We start from the raw sequence: 17,491 nt of genomic DNA, 5'->3' as shown, positions 1-17,491 counted from the left end.
ACGTGCGAAATTTCGTAACGAGCGCAGCCAAGACGTAAGGTGCTAACGCCACACGAGGGTAGAGATGGAATATCGGCTGCATATAAATAAAACAGCTGTTGTCCGCTTTCTACCGACTGCCCATACCTAATCACGTTTACGTAAATCCAACAATTTTCTGTAAAATGTCGAAAAATTTGTTTTTATCAATTACAAACTTTGTTAGAACCTTGGAGCGACTTTTCCTGCCCCATGGCGGACATCCACCAGGTGAGTGGCAGCCAGCTGCGACGAAACAAAGCTAACTTATTGCTTCAATTCGCAGCGCTGGCTCTGGCCGGCTTTCAGCACGAACATGGCAGCACCAGCAGCAACAACCGGACACAGCAGGAGTTCAGTCTGAAGGAATTGATTGGCAATGGAATGCTCTGGGCCGTGCCCAAGCACAGGCGTTCCGTGGAGAAGCGCCTCAACCGCAAATTCGGCTATCCAGAGTACGTGTGGAAGCCGCTGAAGGTGAAGCAAAACATCCGCTCGTGCCAGACATGTGGCCATGACCACGAAATGGGAGTGCTGTGTCGTAAGTCGCAAAGAAAATTATATGAATGGACTCCTGTTAATCAAGCCTATCCCTACAGCCTTCTGCTACAACAAGGTGCTAAAGGAAACGGAAGATATGCAGGCGAAAATCCAAGAGAAACTCGGTCTGGATCCCATCGACAAGGAGGTCATTGTGCTGTACGAGGGCGAGAAGGCCGAACAGACGGCCGAGAATCTGGAGGGCAAACGAATTGTGGAAATGAAGAAGCCCCGTCCCATGTGGTTCACTAAAAATCTACTCCAGAAATCCACACAGCAACTGTCGGAGTCGAAGGAGGTGAAACCCTCCGATCTGGCATAGATATTAAGTCACATTGTGCATTAAACTCTACTTTGTTATCAACAGGCAACTTGTTTATTGTGTGTGAACTGCAACGAGCTCGCTTGCTTCAGGAATCCATTGCTGAAATCCATGGCACTCATTGGTTTGCGTCCCTCCACGCGCAGCTGCAGCACTTCCAGCTGCGTGCCCTGGGCACAGCCTATCAGCAGAGACTTCCTCGAGCGCTGGTAGCTGAAATGGCCTGGTGCCTGCACCGCCAGCTGCTTCTCAGGCAAGCGCAGCTCCAGCAGTTGTATGTGCTTGTCCAGAAAGCTTGTCGTAAGATTTTTGTAGCCATACAGAGCTCTATGCCGGGCATACAACTCGTCCGCGCTGTGCTCTGTCCACAGAATCTCCGTCACTTTGGATGTGATCTTGGGAGCTGCAGGTAAAGAGCTGATAAGAGCGTACTCTGGAGCGTATGATGAAGGTGTTTACCATAGCTGGCAGTTGCATTTTCCTGTGGCTTGGCATCCTTCAGTCTGTCGGACAAGTTGTTCACAGTATCCACCAGCAAGTCGGCGCCCAAAAGAGCCAACGAGGCATGCAGCTCCGGCATGTAGATTTCCCTTCTAATAGGCACTTCACGCTGAGCCAGAACCTAAAAAAGAGTATCTACATGTAGGCAAAAGAAGCCTCCATCTGTCCCATTACTTACAGCACCAATATCAAAGTGATGTGGCTCGATTTTCATAATGGAAACTCCCGTGCTCACATCGCCCCTCATAATTGCGTAGATGATGGGTGCAGCTCCTCTCCAGCGAGGCAGCAGGCTGGCATGCACATTGATCATTCCGAGCGGAAAGGCGTTGATGATGTGTGCAGGAATCATGTGACCAAAGGAGACCACAACGCCCAGATCGTAGTCGGCGCATTGAGCATTTGCGATGGGCCACCGCTGCAAGGGGAGCTGCTGCCGCTCCGCATAGCTTCGCACACAGTTGGCGGGACTCTTGAAGGACGTAACCACGCCCACGTTGTGACTGCAAGTATTAACATATTTTTAATAATTCCGCTTTATTCATAAAGTGACTTTAATCACCTGCAATTCAAGTGAAGGGCCTGAAGACTGGGCAATGAAAAGTTGTCTGTGCCGAAAAACAGAATTCTGGGCGGCTCGTGGGTTGAAATACAACGTTTGATTATGGGGCACACACTTTGCCACGCTTTTCTCTTGTATTTATAAAAGTTATTAACTAGTTTCTGGCCATAAAACATAATTAAAAACTATTGGATAATATGCCGCGCAGAAGTAAACAAAAACAGCTGTGCTAATGGTGCCATCGATGACACTATCGATAAGAAGTAGTGTAGCCGTATATTACAACCAATTCGGTATTTTTTGAACTACGAACTACGGTATATGATGGTACACCTTTGCGGTCACACTGTAAAGAACAAAAACAAAAAGAGAAAAATTATAAAGCGAAATTTTGAAGAATTTGAATTGAATTTGAAGAATTGGAAAGCAGCAGGCTGCCGATTTGTGTGCAACTGCATGTGGACTTGGGTGAAGCGTAATGGAGGCAACAGCTACTAAGACAACCATCCCCCCGGTCAGCAGCAGCTCCAGCACAACATCCAGCGAAAAAATGAACTACGCACTGCAAGTGGCCCTGCAGACGATCAAAGAGCGGTGCATACAGCTGCAGCGGAGGGTGACAAGCATGGAGGAGGAGAACCAGCGACTGCGCGAGGCCAACGCCAAGGACTCCAGTGCTGTGCAGACGGGCAGTGGCGGCGGTGATTCGTTGTCCCTGCGCACACAAGTGGCCGAGCTGCAGCGCCAGAAGGATCAGCTGGAGGAGCACATCGGCATGGTGTCGAACGAGAATCGCAGACTGTGGTCGCGGCTGTCACAAATCTCCAAGGACCAGCAGCAACAGCAGCTGCTGCTGGCACAGGCCCCGGCGAAGGCCGAGGATGCGTCACCCGACTCGCGTGCCAATCAGAATCTTATTCGCTCCAAGACTTTCACACAGCACTCTCCAAATCCGCACTTGCGCCAGAAGATGATCTCAGATGGCCTGAGGGACATCAGCCTCGAGGAGATAGTGCTGGACGACTTCGGGGCCGGCGACACCGAGATGGGCTGCTACCCCTATGGCCTGCCCTTGGAGGAGACAACGGCCAGTGAGCCAGATGCCAATTTGGATGCCAAACGTTGCATGGACGGGCTGCAGGATCTGCGACGGGAGGCCATGAAGCAGCAGCAGGAGCTGAGCTCTGCCCTCACGCTGCTGGAGACCCGTTTTGGTGAGCATTCGCATATTTGAGGTAAAACCTAAATTGATTGTTATCTTATCTATGAACAGCACTGCAGCCCTGCCCGGAGTGCGCCCAGAAGGCTGCCAAGAAGCCAGAAATGGCAGATAAGAGCCTCGAGACCGATGAGAGTCTCAACAACGAGCTGAAACTCTACCACAGCGAGCACAATGACCCACTCAATGGTAGCCACAACGGGCACGCCTCTGCCCCTCCGTCGCGGATGAATATTATCCAAGAGAAGCTAAAGGCCGACGCTGCCGATGCCATGGAGAAGACCTGCCCCATGTGCGGCAAGCAGTACTCCAGCCAGGTGTCGTTCAATGCGTTCCGGGAGCACGTCGAGATGCACTTCATAGACGACGCCTTGGAGATGGAGATCGAGGGCAGTGTGGAGCGACAGTTCGAGTTCGTTTCGCATACGGTGGGCGACTTCTGACCCAACAAACGTATCTATTTTGCCACTGAACTCTGACGAATAGCCCAATTCCCCCAACATAATGGTTGAAATTAGTGTTACAGTTTGAAAGCAATAGGGTGCATAGAACCGCGTGCTTCTCGTTTATTCCCCTGGGGGCATTGTTACGTTTCTAATGTCTAAGCAGATAGAATATATAATCATAAATTAATCAAAATCAGTTGCATTAATGGAATGCTCCTTTTATTTAGATACATTAGCTATGCGTGTGCGTGTGTATTTAGTTTTTAGTTATAGAATGCAAAATACTTGTGGATTAAATGTAACCCCTCGAAAATGCTAAGCGACTTTCTACTGCCGCAGCGACAATCCTCTTGCGATATCGGAGATTCATTTATTCAGCATTCAGCAGTGATTGAGAAGTGAAATTGGAAGACTCTTCTCCAGCTTTGTCCCTCCATAATTGTGTATCCAATATACATACATACATATTAATAATGGCGAATGCTTGGCCCATTGTCATGCCTAATTGGTGAAATGGTTATCAAAGAAGTTATTGCGCAAAAAGTATGCGGGGTGTGTGGAACTGATTAGTGCCTCGCGCGAGGTAAGAAGCAATTAATTAGATTTAGCAGAGCCCGGAATGTGCCCCTGAAATGTTTGACTGAATGTTTATTTTCAAATGCAAATTATTGCAGCTACTTTCTTTAGCTTTCACAACAGGGCGGATTCCATTTTTGCACAATTTGTATACTCTTGGAGAGTCATAAGACTAAGGTATGTAGGTCAATATTTTGTCTGTTTAGAAGGGAAAACTTTATTTAGCTGTGCAAGAAAACTCCCTGAAAAATGTGTATTGTTGCACCCATCTTAATAGAGCTAATAAAATCAATTTTAAATTAGCGAAAGGAGCTTTAAACGCCGCACAGCCTTGCGCTGTTGAACCGCAAACACCTTTTCCTCAAACAGATTTTTTGTTTTCCGCATTTCCATCCAGGCCCGAGCCATTCTTTCAAGAGCATTTATTAAATGTTTTTCCATCGCTCCGTAGATATTGCACAGACTTCAAGTAATCCATCATTTATCATTTCGAAAAGAAACGACAGCAATTAGACTGCCAGTTGCTGGCTGCTACTGTTTGGCGTTTGATTTGCCTCTAATAATCGCCCCACTTAGGTTTTTCGATTTGAACCCGATCCCGAAGCGTTGCGGTGGCATACGCTACTCCAGCTACCGTGCCACAGTCGTAACTAAAGACACTATAAAAGTTACCGAGATGTGGGGGAACAGTTTCAGTTGTGCGACGACGGCCGCACCACCAGCGACAACAGCAGCAGAAGCATTTGCCAATCGTTAGTTATAGTTAACCGGGAGATCGGCATATTCGTATTCATATTCGCATATTCGCATATTCGCATACGAGAAATTATGCAAAACTGAAAGCGACCCGAGACAAAGACAAACACGCGCGTTTCCATTTCCCAGCATCAATTAAAGAACCATAAACAGAACAATCGGAGATTGCATTGCCGCATCTATAAAACAACAATGCCAGAATCGAGAATTTTTCAAAAACTTTTACTATTGCTGCCGCTTGCCTATACGCCGCATCCACAACTGCCACATAATGGTAATCCCATTGGGAACAACTACATTCCAGAACTCGAACAATCATTTAAGTGCAGCAAGTGAAATTGTAACTGAATGACATGTGTGTGGAGAGGATGTTAAAATTGACTGAACTGAACACCAACTCCACCATCGAACTCTTTTTTGCATAAGCAATCAATAATTAATGATTTCATGCCTTGTTTGGAGAACAGCCAAACGAGAGAGTCGATCGGTGTCGAATAAAATTGAATCTGAATAAATAGAAAAATGCGTGGTCTGCGCTAATAGGATTATGAGCCGCTTATCGCTTATTAACGAAAGTGAAATTTTTCTCAGACCTGGTCTCTGCTTCAATTTCGATTTTACAGATGATGGCGATCGTGAGGTGCAACACTGGAACTACGAATATTATGGGAACGACTGGGGTGGCACATGTCGGACGGGACTACGGCAATCTCCCATCCGCTTGGCAGTTCATAAAGTAAGTTCTACGTAGAAAACCAGTGTTCATCCGAAGAAAAATGTGTAAAGCACATGATAAGGCATTTTTTCTGTGTGTAATGGTGCAAGTCGTAGAAATGGGGCAACTTTCAAAGAATTACCAAGAAGCAAACGCAGAAGAAGTTTCAGATTCCTTTAATGGTCTGTTTCACCTCATAGATACCTCAAATTTTTAATTAATATAATAATATAATTAAGAGGTGTGTTGTTTTCTCAACCTTTGGGATACTTTTGTGCTTAATTTGCCATCCATTTGTTTCCGCTGAGCGCATTGACAGCTAATTTGATGAACTTGAGCGCAACAAATTGCTTCCGAATGAGACAAATTGGAAACTCTTTTAGCGCACACTTTTCGCATTACCAGAGTTAATGGTTTTCAAGCGGTGCTGTAAGGGAGAAATTCATTTCAATAAACTCACATTTTGTTCATGCCCTCTGGCAGTCTCTGATCGTACCACTGCCGCGGATTGTGTTTGGGAACTACGACAAAAAGCTGAGATCTCCGCTTAAGTTGGTGAACAACGGGCATTCGGGTAGGTCGTGTTTCAATGTACATTTACATATTCCACTTTGATACTGAAAGATTTGTATTTGCAGCTCACATGGACATACCCGAAACGCGTGACAACAGCAAACCGTTTATAGCCGGAGGCCTCCTCAAAGATCGTTACATTGCGGAGGGTCTCCACTTCCATTGGGGATCCCCGAACTGGAGGGGCTCTGAGCATTCCATCAAAGACCAACGTTTCGATGTGGAAATGCACATTGTTCATAGGAATTCGAGGTATACCGATCTCAAAGAAGCACTAAATCATAAAGATGGCATCGCGGTGCTTGGAGTTATGTTCAAAATTGTCCAAGTACGTTTTCCTAGCAGCTTTTTGATCTTGGAGTGAATTCAAACATGACCAATTTTCTTTCAGGAACCGGATAGCGTGTTTCCCGGTCTGAACAAGATCTTTGCTCAGCTGCCAAAGATTAAGAAATACAAACAGGAAGCGAATATCGTGGGCAGTCTCACGTTGGGCCAATTGCTTGGAAATTTGAACACCCGCGACTTTTTCACGTACAAAGGATCACTGACGACGCCTGAATGCGAAGAATCAGTTACCTGGACCGTGTTCTCCCAGCCCCTGCCCATAAGCTTTGCAGCTGTCTCGAGATTTTGGAACCTGCGCAGCAACGACGGTTACAGATTGGTCAACAATTATCGAAGTATACAGCCACGTAATAGCCGTCCCGTGTACTATCGCACCAGCACGAATCAGATAAGCAATTTGATTGGCTAGCAATGATCGTTGGAGGACTAAAGTTCTGGCCACAACATATACTCGAATTATTTATTTTATATTTTAGGATAAGCAAAGTTGTTACACAAAATATTTATTTGGATTATAAATTATTGAAATCAAAATCTACGGTAACTTTAATGGATATGTGAAAACTTTTTCCAGAAGAACAAGTTCAATCACACTCAAATATTTTCTATTGAAAGATACCGGGTCACAGGCAAGCCCATAGTGCACTTATTTTATAAACACAATAGAACCTTGGACAGCGATAATAATGTCTACAACAGAGTCGAGGACGAAGATATATAATAGTATATAGATATAATTGATAATATCAATATTAGCCAAGACGCGTTGAGGAAATGTCTGAGATCAGCTGAGCGATAAGCATGAACAGAATCTGCATAGAACCAATGGCTAATTGGTTGGATGTTTGCTTAAACCTTACGTGTAAGGTACATTTGTAATGTGTTGAAATGATATAATGACTAATGTTAAATTGATGACCTCCCAGAAATATCAGCTGGAAAAGTACCTGGGCAAATAGAGCCCTAATTTTCCCGATACCAAATAATTTACGTGCCCTTTTGTGGCGAATGGGAAGTTTCTAGTGTAAAGATTCCACGAGCTAAACAGCCAAAGCTTACCCAGACACGTATTGATCTGAAACTCGTTCGTTCTCCTTCTCAATTGGATTCGACACTTTGTTAATTTGTAGTCGGGTTCACACTGCTGGCGAATTGCCAACGTAATTTACTACTCCACTATTTTAATATGCCCTTCCAGAGCGTATAGTGACTCTGAGCAGAAGTTTGCAAGCAAGAAGAGAGCGAAGGATCTTCCAACTGCAACTGCAAGAGTATTCCAAACTTGCATCGTTGAAGTTTGCTTTCCTTTCCTCTTTCCCATTTAGTTCTAAATCAGAGCAGTGTTCCCCATCTTAAAGATGGCCAAAGGTGCCATTAATTACACTCTGTGGTTGTGGCAAAACTGAATTATTGGATTATCTGGTTTGCCAGATGCAAAAGCTTCAATAGGCGGAGCACAGCACAGCTGCGATGGTGCACAGTGGAACCGTTTCAGGATTCAAATTGCAGAAGCAAACAAATTAAGAAGAAAAGCACACATGCCGCTTACTCAACAAGAAGAAAATTTGTTTTCTAGGAGCCTTTTTGGTCTATAGATACCCAAATACGGTGTCACAATATTCCATAAATTTGCATATTAACTGGAATATTTTCTTGAGTCTCTGAATACTTATTTTTGCATTACTCAAACTTGGACTTGTGATGTTCATTTTGTCTAGGTTTAATGGGCAAAGGGTGCCACTATGCGGCAATTGCAATGTAACTCAAACTGCAGGTGATTGCGTTTATCAGAACCAGCCTTGTAACACGCCCATTAAGAAGTTATTGCTGATGCAAGTGGGCTACTGCCAGTATAAATAGTCCTGCCGGGCTCTGGGAAACTCACAGTCTTCTTGCAATCTCTTGCAAGGGCAGAACGTCCTGAAATCATTCGAAAATGATTCTATCGCCTACTCTCGGCCTCCTGCTGGTCCTCAGCTGCTGCTGCTGCTCCAACGCCTTGATAGAGCTATCGGAGCAATATCTGAACGACATTAAGCTCGACCAGGCGGCTGACCAGGCTGACTATAACTACGATCATCAGGGCGATGACTGGGATGGGCTATGCCAAACGGGCAAACGACAGTCTCCTATTGTTCTCAATAGGTTCGATGTAAGTTTTGGGTGCCCACAGCTTGGGAAATATAACCAGATGGGGAAATGCATTTTCAGACTGTGCCAGGGAAAGTGCCTCGCCTTCGCTTCCTCAACTATGACAGTGACCTGCAAACTCCGCTGGTATTGATGAACAATGGCCACACAGGTGAGTAACTAAATGATCATTTGAGCTATGGACTGAACTTGATTTTGTGCAGCCAACCTGGTCATACCACCCACTCGAAATGGACAGCGTCCCATTGTCACTGGTGGACTTCTCCCGGGCAGCTTTGAGGCCCAGAGCATGCACTTCCATTGGGGATCGGAAAACTCCAGCGGCACAGAGCATATAATATTGGATTTGAGAGACATCGCACAGGTGGAGGTGCACATTGTGCACAAGAATATCCGCTATAAAACTGTTGCGGAGGCCAGTATGCATCCGGATGGCCTGGCCGTTCTGGCTGTTCTGATCCGCTCCTCAAGGAGCCCAATGACATCGAGTAACAACCTCGTCAAGATCTTCAATCGGGTTCCTCGCATTGTTCGATACGGCACCAATGTCACAATAACTGGTAAATTGACTGCTGAAAATCTGATGGGAGATATCGTAACGGGACAGTTCTTCACCTATAATGGTTGGTACACTCACAGAAAATGTTCTTTATTTACTGTACTCTTCACTCGGTTTGATCTCTTCATAGGATCGCTGACTACGCCGGACTGTGCCGAGGCTGTTACATGGGTTGTGTTCCCACAAATCGTCAATATTTACTACCGGATAGTTGAGAGACTGTATAACCTTAGAGACTCGCGCTCAAAGCCCTTGATAAACAACTATCGCAGCATACAAGACACAAATGGAAGACCAGTCTACTATCGAAACCTTTAAAAACGAAAAAAGCAGTCCTATTGCTTTTTGCATATGTTTTGCTTTCTTTACAGCAGAATAAAGGAGTAACATTTTAGTTAATGTGCTTAATTAATCTTTGCATTTATTTAATTAAGATTTCATCTGCGATAAGAACTTACAAATTTAATTTCTGAGTGCCACAACTCATTTTGTTTTACATATTTGAACCTAAATGACCTTATTCACCCGACACGACTCTTTCGCTTGTAGCACTCAGCTTTTGTTAGTTACAAACTTAGTGCGCAAAAGTATGCAATGAAACTTTTTGGGGCTGCCAGATTGATCGATAATGCCGGCTTCTCCCTCTGGTTACCATTTGGCGGTTCTCCATGCAAATTTAAATGTTCTGTAGCTCAAAGTCTGTATTATTAAATCAGTAAAAGACGATGAAATATGCACAGTCCAAAGAATGAAGTAAGACAAATATTGAATATAAATGTAACAAATGAACTCGTGGATTAAACAAGCTTCCCTCTGTTGCGGATGAGTGGAATGCTGGCAAGAAATCGTTTTGGCTTGAGCTTTTGTCTGGATATGACAGATTTACTGCGCCATATATCCCCGCGAACAGATACGGCAAACTATAGGCGGAGTGGGAGAAATCGAGACTAGCACTGGGGACTGTGGACAGTGGACCGGTGGACCGGTGGACCGGTGGTGCAGGTGAGGGCGAGATAAAAGGCAAGTCGGCATCGATGCTGCTCATACGCAACGCTCATACAGCGGAGGCACACGCACAGACAGGGGACACAGGAAGGGGTCCACATATGGGCTCCATAGACAATTTGCATTTGCAATTTTCACTGCAGTGCCTCTTGGATGTCGTCTCGCAAACCGATGTGCGTACCCCTACTCCTCCGCTTCCGCTTTCCATTGACTGTTACTGTCGTTTTCTCGTTTTTCGCGTCTCGCTGCGCACTGCATTTTTCACATTTTTCATTTCCGTTTCCGCTTCCACCTCAAAAAGAGAAAAGAATAACCTCCCGCCCCCACACTGGCCCTCCCACTCCCACGCTGGCAACCTCATACCCAGAATTTGCGCGCTTTGTGCGTTTATCTTTGCCTCCGACTGTGATTCTGTCTCTCCTCTCTCTTTCCCTGTCTGCTGGCATGTCTTCTGCTTATTTGCAGATTAATTTGGCTGCTTCCACCTTTCGTCCCGCTCTGTTGGTAGTCTCTGACTCACCTGGGGAGCAATTTGTCGCACAATCCTTTGTCACCAATCTGAAGCATCCACTTTATTCCGTTGCAAATGTGCCATTTCCGGCCACGTCGATATGTTCCAACCAGCGCATTTCCATGCAGCTCCATTTGTGAATTATCCCTCAACTGAAGCCGTCAAACTAATGTTGGTCTTGGCAGAATGTCAATTTCTGGGCGTCAACATTTCAATGGTTTTGACTTGAGGCGACTAGAGTTGGATCAATCAACAGCGATGCTTCAGAGAGCAACTCGATCTTTCTTCGGTTTCGTACGTCATTGTTTGATTCAGATGGCTTCGCTCCCTGTGTGATGTGCCATCATTCAGCGGTAACACTTTGGGAATCCCTCTGACTGATTCGACCCTTACATCAACGCATTCAAGTGGTGCAGCTTGATGACAGAGCGGCATGTAAAACGTGAAGTTAAAGAGCTACAGTAGCTATCCTCATAATGTAATCCACATGCTTCTGATTTGTGCTTCTGCTTCTAAAATAAAAAAAAGAAGAATTTATCATTGCAGGGTTTGCTCTTAATTAAAGGCTTTGGAGCTCATCATCATTACAAATATTTTCTTGGGACTAGACTCGAGGCCTGTAATCCACTTTTTTAATCAGAACAAATCTGAATTTGTTTGTGCAGAACCACGTGGAGGACACGTGTCCTCCATTTGCCCACCCAGTTCATAATCCAAAAGGAGAGGGCGGAGTAAACATGATTTTTTTGTTTTTGTGGGTGAGGTGTGGGGAGGGGAGGGGAGGGGAGGACACAAGTTGTTCCTGCTGTCGCTGTAGCTGATGATGATGATGTTTCCGCTGGCTGACATTTAACGCGCATTTAACTAATTTCATTTTAAATTGTTGACAATTAAGGGGAATTGCCAAGACGAATCGAGAGCAGGAGACCAATGCCTCGAGTACTTCGTGGGAGTTTCCCCATCCACGCCTGCAACGCTGAGCGACGAACACCACGTGCCATGTCGCAGTTAATTTGTTGGCAATAAGTTGGAACACAAGGCCTAATTACAACAACACGCACGACATGACTGCGAAATTTTCATTAAAATGAGCCAGAAAGCCTACGCCAGAGTCGGGTGCGAGTACAATGGATCCAGTATCCGACACACGGTGTCCAACAGTTGCAATCGAAACAGCAATGGCAAAGGAGAGACTGCCCTTTCGACTGGCCGTGGGTAGAGCTGCCTGGTGGATACCCCATCCAGGACCAAAACCACCGCAATACCATCGCAAATCCACTCGACACGCACCTGCGACCGTGCCTGTGACGGTCATGGTCAGTGCCGCGACTTCAGCGGAGGATGCGCGAAAATTGCCATTTGCTGCCGCTTTAAAGGATTTGCTGCAGAACCTGTCCTTTCATTGTTATGGCAAATTAGTCGAGCACGGCCGTCGCATTCAGGAGCGGTAAGCAGTAAGCACAGTGGAGAGTGGAGTCGGGACACTGGAGCTCCTTTTCAATTAGCATTAGCCATTACCCAAAAGCGTTAACCACCCGCAGCTTCTTCTGGCTCATTTTCCACATAACTGCCCTGAGCGTTCTAATTGCATTCCTCTGGGGTACCTTCACGAACGGGATCCAGGAGGCTCTGGTGACCACGATGTACCATCCGCAGTATCCCATTTGGAAGGTGGAGTTCCCCGCGATATCCGTGTGCAGCTTTAATCGCATATCCGAGCGTGCCGCCTGGCGCTATGCCCTCGAGCTGTAAGTCGAATGCTGTTTTGAGCTCAATTACTTATCCAAAATATACTGTAAGGAGCCTCAAGGATCCAAGGCAGCGCGAGGTTAGCTTCTTCTATGACCAGCTGAAGGAATTTTTGTCATTGTTCTACAATCCCAATGAGACAACGGACATTGACAGGGCCCTGCGCTTTCAGAGCTTCCTCGACAGGTTCGACGTTGAGGCACATGAGCTCTTCTTCAATACCAGACGACGCATGCACTTCCTCACACCCAACTGCAGCGACATGTTTGTGTCCTGCCGCATTGCGGGACGTACCTTCGATTGTCTCGAACAGTTCGAGGAAACCCTCACAAGTCATGGCTACTGTTGCACCTTCAACTATGATGGCAGGTTCGCCGAACCATCAGGTCCATCAGGTCTTCAGTGTAAATGTTTTGTAATCGCATCATTTTAGGTATGTGAACAAGCGGGACTTTCGACAGCTTTATTTTGGACCCGAAATGGGCCTGGTGTTGACTCTGAAGACAATGCCCAGCGACAGTTTTTACCAAGTGAATCCTCGAAAGGGTTTTAGGGTAAGGGAGACACAAAAACTCGCACTATCTAGAGATTGATCTTAGAGAATTATGTTTCAGATTTCCATATATGAGCCACATAGCTATCCGGATCCCTTCTCCGGCGGAGTGGCCGAAAGAATGGCCAAGACGGGCGTGAACACTCTGCTGCCTGTGAGGGCAAAGATCTTTGAAACGGTGCCCGAAGCTCGCAGGATGAGTAAGTCGGTGGTAGGTGTCCTCTAAAGTCATAGCCAAATCAATCATTCACTCTCTTTTATGGTGGACTAGCGCAAGTGTCTCTTTGCGGACGAAATGCCATGGATCTTTGCCCGTCGCTATACCTTTAGTAAGTGCATCTCCGCCTGTCGAGCACGCAGCGTTGTCAGCCTGTGCGAGTGCGTTCCCTTCAGTCTGCCCCATCGGTATATTGATGGGAGTGAGACGCGGCTCTACTGCACGCTGCAGCACAATGAGTGCCTGAGGCGCTACTCGTGTGAGTTAATCTGAAATTCATGGGAAATATACTTATGTACATGCAATGTCATGTCCCCTGTCCAGTTAAATGGTTGAATGTCATCACCAGTCGCGAGAACGTCACTGGCCTGGAGCACGAGATGCAGGATGCCCTCTACTGTCCACAGTGCCTGGCCTCCTGCACGGAGACCCGCTACAGCGTGCGCGGTGCCATGACGCTGGCCCTCCCGAGCCCATCGAAGTCCCCACCGTAAGTCCGCTGGAAACATGAATTCATGGCGCTGGCTGCGCCTTCAATTGAGTTCAATTTCCATATGGAATCACTCCATGGCTCGACCCCATTCCCAGGAGGGTTGACTGCTTGCCAAGAGATCGTAAAAGTTTTTCATTTTGCAGGCGAAGCAGCCTTGGACCTACTGCCAATAACAGTTACGGCCATGCCAGCTCCAGCTCCAGCTCCAGCTCCAAAACCAACTCCAACTCATCCTCTCAGACGGAGATGGCTGTGGTTCGTATTTATTTTGCCGAAACGCACATTCAATACTTTCGCCAGATTATTAAGAGTGCCTGGTACGAGACCTTCAGTGAGTATTCGCATACAAAATGGGGGATGGCATGGAGTGGACTTTGGGGAGGGGGTGGCTGTTACAATTTTGCATATCTCACCAGCCATTATCCTCGTTTGCCAGGTACAATTGGCAACATCTGCGGCATTATAGCGGGCTTCTCATTGATTGGCATCTGCGAGCTGTTGTTTTTTCTAGCCAAACAATTATGGCAAGCCTGCAAAGCGGAACTGAGGGCAGAACTGGCACACATTCAATGGCGGAAGGAGCACCAGCACCCCACTAGGGGTACAGGAGCAGCATCAGAAACATCAGCAGCTGCAGGGGCACAGGAGCGACCAATGGAGTTGTTTATCCTGCCGTAATTGAGCGAAATGCATCGTTAATTTTAAAGCTCAGTGATTTTTATGCACATCCTTTGTGTACTCCATTGATCGACTTCCAGCTGGATGGGAATGGTGTGGAGTACACTGTGGAGTCCGGCTCAAGAGCACTTACTTTGCATGGTCATTGTCACATAAAAATAAACAGCGAACCTTCACGTACGATTGCCAATTGTTGGACTGGGAGTGGCGCGGCTTGAAGAGCTGCCAAAAAGGCCCAGACGGTGACATTAGCGCCAGCAGTTGCTACATTCTTTCTGGCCATTTGCCCACTTCGGGGTCAGCGGCAGTTATGGACCACAGAATACACGAGCCTGCTCCTGGTCCCCTCCCAGCACTTACAATCAGCATTATCTTTTATTTTTCGTATGCAGAGTTGGCAGAAACAAACATAACAGAATGCGGCACACACCAGCTGTTCGCTGTGGACCAGGCCAAAACATTTGTCCTGAAATCGAATCTAAATAAGGATTGGTATTGGGAATGGGAAGCCCACTCCGGCGCTTGTGACAATTTCAATTTCAATTATTCTTCTCGAATTACGTTTATCTGCCAGTTAATTTATTGTGTGCTCTGTGAAACCCTGGGATATTTCAAGCATAAACCATTTGTATTTACTTAGTCAGCAATGGGAATTTATTTGTTATTCGTTCGAACGAACACCCTCGGGTGGGGCGAACTCCTCATTAAAAGAAGGCAGATATTACCTCAACGAAATCTTTGTCAAGTCTTAACAATACTTCGATGGAGTGGAATATTACAGCTGTCTGTGTGCTCATACATATGCAAATTTCTGGAAAATTGAAATGATTTTCTATTCAGTTTGTTCGGCAGTTGTTCGGCAGTTGTTTGGCTTTGCCATGCATAAAACTGCCTAAAAATTGCAAAAAATTTAAATGAACGCACTCGATACAGAGATCTCCCTATGCCGGCTCAACAGAATTCTGATGGCATTGTTAAACAAAATACTGTTTGGGAAAGAAAGAGAGCAAAAAACCCCGACAAAAATGGTATGAAAAAAAAGAGAGAAGGAGGGAAAGACGGAAAGTGGAAGTATCCATGGAGCAGAGCTTCAGTTGCGAATCGTTCCGCTTGCCTCTGCACCGACGAGTCGTATTATCGCACAATACAATATGTATATTGGATTATTTCGTTTGTGTAAGTTTTTTGCAAGGGGATACCAGAAGTTGAAACTGAAGCTGGAACTGAAACTGGAACCGTACCTGGTGGCAGACACTAATCCTCACCCCCTGAGAGCGGACGTAGCAGTGGCAGGGGCAGAGACAGAGACAGAGACACAGCGTGCTGGCAGTATAGAATTTCAACCAATAACAAAAATATGCGAGCAAAATCAAAAATACTTCTATGATTTTTTCAATCTCCTCCTCCCTCACCTTCTTCATCCCATGCCCCTTTCGCACCACCACAAAAGCGTTGAAGTTTTTAATTGAATTCTGTATGGAGAGGAGCCTGGTGCTTCACTCCTTTTTGTAAGTTTTATGCCAAGTTACTGCATCGCAAATGCAAAAAGTTGGAATTGAATCAGGTAAGGTGTGCTAAGGGCTGGGTCTGTGGGCGTTTAAAGTTGGTTCGTTGGTTGGTTAGCGCGGTAAAGTGGCGAAGGCTTGTTAATAAGGAAATTGCAAAGATATGCAGAGTAAGTCGAACTTATTTTAACTTACTTTATTGTCATAATCAAGGAGACTGCTGTAAACCCTACCAAATCTGTGTGGGGGTGAGCAGAGATGTTCGATAAATTGAATAATTGAAAGTTTGTTTCATTCACAGTTTACTGCGTGGAAAAGTAAAAGAAAATTGTTTCAGGAGGATGGAATTTTCGCCACCAAACGAATAATCCTTTGAGGACCCCTGACCTGCTTTTACGAGTACATTCCTCTCCACTCCCCCCCTTTGCCACATTTTCGTCACATAAATAAAGCTAAACATCTTTTGTGGCCTTATGGGGTTAAGCCAAGAGGATAACCGCTCGACGAAAAGCCAATGAGTGGAGGTCTCTTCCTGCAGTCCCCCAATGGGTCTCCGAAAATCCAGCAACCCATTTAAAGCACTTTGCCCGGCCTCGTGGTCCCGTTGCTTTCCCTGGCTCATGCTCACTCTGCCATCCCTCTTTCGCAGAATTGCTCTGGTCTTTTTTTTTTCGACAGTTTTTAAGCACTGCAAGCGATGTCAAGCTCTCTCCGACCGTTTAAGCTTTCAATTTCGCCTCTGCTGCTGCCTCTGCCTTTTGCTATGTGTCGGCTGTGTGTGTGTGGAAGGGAGATGAATTATTTAAAGCGTGAGTGTCGCGGCACGTCGCGACGTGTGGGAGAGGAGAGAGGCGAGTGTTCTTAGCAGCTCGCTATTGTTGGTGCGAGTTGTTCGGTATTTGTTTTGCGTCTGCCTGTTGTCTGCTGGCTGCTGGCTGCGCTGCGGCGCTCTCATGAATAAACAGGCAAACAAATTACTGTACTCGACAAACACAAACAAAGGCAAAGCTCGCGCTTACACATTTCGCACCTGCGCTCGCCAAAGTTTTTGTTTAGGCTTTCACATCTTACGCTTAGTACCCGTCAGGTTAAAGGGGTATACTGTATTCGAGCAGATGTATGTAACAAACTATTCAGCATGCAGTTATTTATTTAATGAGTCGGAGTGAGCTTTAATTTTCCTACAGTTTTTCGAATTATTATTATTATTTTAGTCACACGAATTTAATTTCATCTGAATAATGGGTTTGTAAGTTGTAATTGTTATTTTCTTTGAAGTTTTTTTAGGTTTAGCAAACAATGAAATGTAGGCTAAGATTTTAATAACAATTTTTATGGCGATGTTGTGCTCTTGAAGTTGAGCACCAAAAGCCCGCAGAGCACTATTCATTGCTAAGAAAGAACCACAGTGAGCTTGGATGGGGGAATCCTTTTCAGGATATAAGCTGCACATGCTCCATTGCATTCCTAAGCATGTCGAATGCTCGCATGAAT

The 17,491-nt window shown here is 45.8% G+C and overlaps 6 protein-coding genes across 6 annotated transcripts; 5 read left to right on the top strand and 1 right to left on the bottom strand.

Moving 5' to 3' along the window:
* The first annotated feature begins 97 nt into the window (after positions 1 to 97).
* LOC117582730 (39S ribosomal protein L32, mitochondrial) lies at positions 98 to 924 on the top strand. The gene is made up of 3 exons (XM_034270657.1): positions 98 to 249; positions 305 to 559; positions 618 to 924. The coding sequence occupies exons 1-3, from the start codon at positions 165 to 167 to the stop codon at positions 878 to 880; spliced, it is 603 nt and encodes a 200-aa protein (XP_034126548.1). The 5' UTR covers positions 98 to 164; the 3' UTR covers positions 881 to 924.
* LOC117582727 (methionyl-tRNA formyltransferase, mitochondrial) lies at positions 909 to 2,186 on the bottom strand. The gene is made up of 4 exons (XM_034270653.1): positions 1,944 to 2,186; positions 1,560 to 1,884; positions 1,340 to 1,502; positions 909 to 1,283 (listed from the first exon to the last, which is right to left on the bottom strand). Exons 1-4 carry the CDS (start codon positions 2,117 to 2,119, stop codon positions 919 to 921), a joined length of 1,029 nt encoding a protein of 342 aa, XP_034126544.1. The 5' UTR covers positions 2,120 to 2,186; the 3' UTR covers positions 909 to 918.
* Positions 2,187 to 2,305: 119 nt separating this feature from the next.
* LOC117582726 (protein spindle-F) lies at positions 2,306 to 3,921 on the top strand. The gene is made up of 2 exons (XM_034270652.1): positions 2,306 to 3,157; positions 3,217 to 3,921. Exons 1-2 carry the CDS (start codon positions 2,422 to 2,424, stop codon positions 3,603 to 3,605), a joined length of 1,125 nt encoding a protein of 374 aa, XP_034126543.1. The 5' UTR covers positions 2,306 to 2,421; the 3' UTR covers positions 3,606 to 3,921.
* A 98-nt stretch (positions 3,922 to 4,019) lies between these two features.
* Positions 4,020 to 7,050, top strand: LOC117582729 (carbonic anhydrase 2-like). Its single transcript, XM_034270656.1, has 5 exons — positions 4,020 to 5,214; positions 5,564 to 5,676; positions 6,139 to 6,229; positions 6,294 to 6,556; positions 6,620 to 7,050. Exons 1-5 carry the CDS (start codon positions 5,133 to 5,135, stop codon positions 6,983 to 6,985), a joined length of 915 nt encoding a protein of 304 aa, XP_034126547.1. The 5' UTR covers positions 4,020 to 5,132; the 3' UTR covers positions 6,986 to 7,050.
* A 1,412-nt stretch (positions 7,051 to 8,462) lies between these two features.
* On the top strand, positions 8,463 to 9,694 carry LOC117582728 (putative carbonic anhydrase 3). The gene is made up of 4 exons (XM_034270654.1): positions 8,463 to 8,728; positions 8,788 to 8,878; positions 8,931 to 9,350; positions 9,417 to 9,694. The coding sequence occupies exons 1-4, from the start codon at positions 8,513 to 8,515 to the stop codon at positions 9,602 to 9,604; spliced, it is 915 nt and encodes a 304-aa protein (XP_034126545.1). The 5' UTR covers positions 8,463 to 8,512; the 3' UTR covers positions 9,605 to 9,694.
* A 2,252-nt stretch (positions 9,695 to 11,946) lies between these two features.
* Positions 11,947 to 14,825, top strand: LOC117582731 (pickpocket protein 28). The gene is made up of 9 exons (XM_034270658.1): positions 11,947 to 12,249; positions 12,344 to 12,550; positions 12,603 to 12,920; positions 12,985 to 13,105; positions 13,166 to 13,315; positions 13,376 to 13,580; positions 13,646 to 13,811; positions 13,958 to 14,145; positions 14,251 to 14,825. The coding sequence occupies exons 1-9, from the start codon at positions 11,981 to 11,983 to the stop codon at positions 14,490 to 14,492; spliced, it is 1,866 nt and encodes a 621-aa protein (XP_034126549.1). The 5' UTR covers positions 11,947 to 11,980; the 3' UTR covers positions 14,493 to 14,825.
* Positions 14,826 to 17,491: the final 2,666 nt, after the last annotated feature.

Source organism: Drosophila guanche, unplaced genomic scaffold (assembly GCF_900245975.1).
Source record: "Drosophila guanche unplaced genomic scaffold, DGUA_6, whole genome shotgun sequence".
Lineage (NCBI taxonomy): Eukaryota > Metazoa > Arthropoda > Insecta > Diptera > Drosophilidae > Drosophila > Drosophila guanche.
The sequence above is the reverse complement of the archived record's forward strand: the minus strand, read 5'-3'. Positions and strand labels throughout refer to the sequence as shown.

Coding starts and splice junctions, on each gene's coding strand:
- LOC117582728 (XM_034270654.1), top strand. CDS start 8,513: ATGATTCTATCGCCTACTCTCGGCCTCCTGCTGGTCCTCAGCTGCTGC. Junction 8,729..8,787: donor TTGTTCTCAATAGGTTCGAT/GTAAGTTTTGGG, acceptor ATGCATTTTCAG/ACTGTGCCAGGGAAAGTGCC. Junction 8,879..8,930: donor GATGAACAATGGCCACACAG/GTGAGTAACTAA, acceptor GATTTTGTGCAG/CCAACCTGGTCATACCACCC.
- LOC117582727 (XM_034270653.1), bottom strand. CDS start 2,119: ATGTTTTATGGCCAGAAACTAGTTAATAACTTTTATAAATACAAGAGA. Junction 1,885..1,943: donor GCCCTTCACTTGAATTGCAG/GTGATTAAAGTC, acceptor TAATACTTGCAG/TCACAACGTGGGCGTGGTTA. Junction 1,284..1,339: donor AAATGCAACTGCCAGCTATG/GTAAACACCTTC, acceptor CTTTACCTGCAG/CTCCCAAGATCACATCCAAA.
- LOC117582726 (XM_034270652.1), top strand. CDS start 2,422: ATGGAGGCAACAGCTACTAAGACAACCATCCCCCCGGTCAGCAGCAGC. Junction 3,158..3,216: donor GCTGCTGGAGACCCGTTTTG/GTGAGCATTCGC, acceptor ATCTATGAACAG/CACTGCAGCCCTGCCCGGAG.
- LOC117582730 (XM_034270657.1), top strand. CDS start 165: ATGTCGAAAAATTTGTTTTTATCAATTACAAACTTTGTTAGAACCTTG. Junction 250..304: donor CCATGGCGGACATCCACCAG/GTGAGTGGCAGC, acceptor TTCAATTCGCAG/CGCTGGCTCTGGCCGGCTTT. Junction 560..617: donor CGAAATGGGAGTGCTGTGTC/GTAAGTCGCAAA, acceptor CTATCCCTACAG/CCTTCTGCTACAACAAGGTG.
- LOC117582731 (XM_034270658.1), top strand. CDS start 11,981: ATGGCAAAGGAGAGACTGCCCTTTCGACTGGCCGTGGGTAGAGCTGCC. Junction 12,551..12,602: donor TGGCGCTATGCCCTCGAGCT/GTAAGTCGAATG, acceptor ATATACTGTAAG/GAGCCTCAAGGATCCAAGGC. Junction 13,812..13,957: donor AGCCCATCGAAGTCCCCACC/GTAAGTCCGCTG, acceptor TTCATTTTGCAG/GCGAAGCAGCCTTGGACCTA.
- LOC117582729 (XM_034270656.1), top strand. CDS start 5,133: ATGCCAGAATCGAGAATTTTTCAAAAACTTTTACTATTGCTGCCGCTT. Junction 5,677..6,138: donor TCCGCTTGGCAGTTCATAAA/GTAAGTTCTACG, acceptor GCCCTCTGGCAG/TCTCTGATCGTACCACTGCC. Junction 6,230..6,293: donor GGTGAACAACGGGCATTCGG/GTAGGTCGTGTT, acceptor TTGTATTTGCAG/CTCACATGGACATACCCGAA.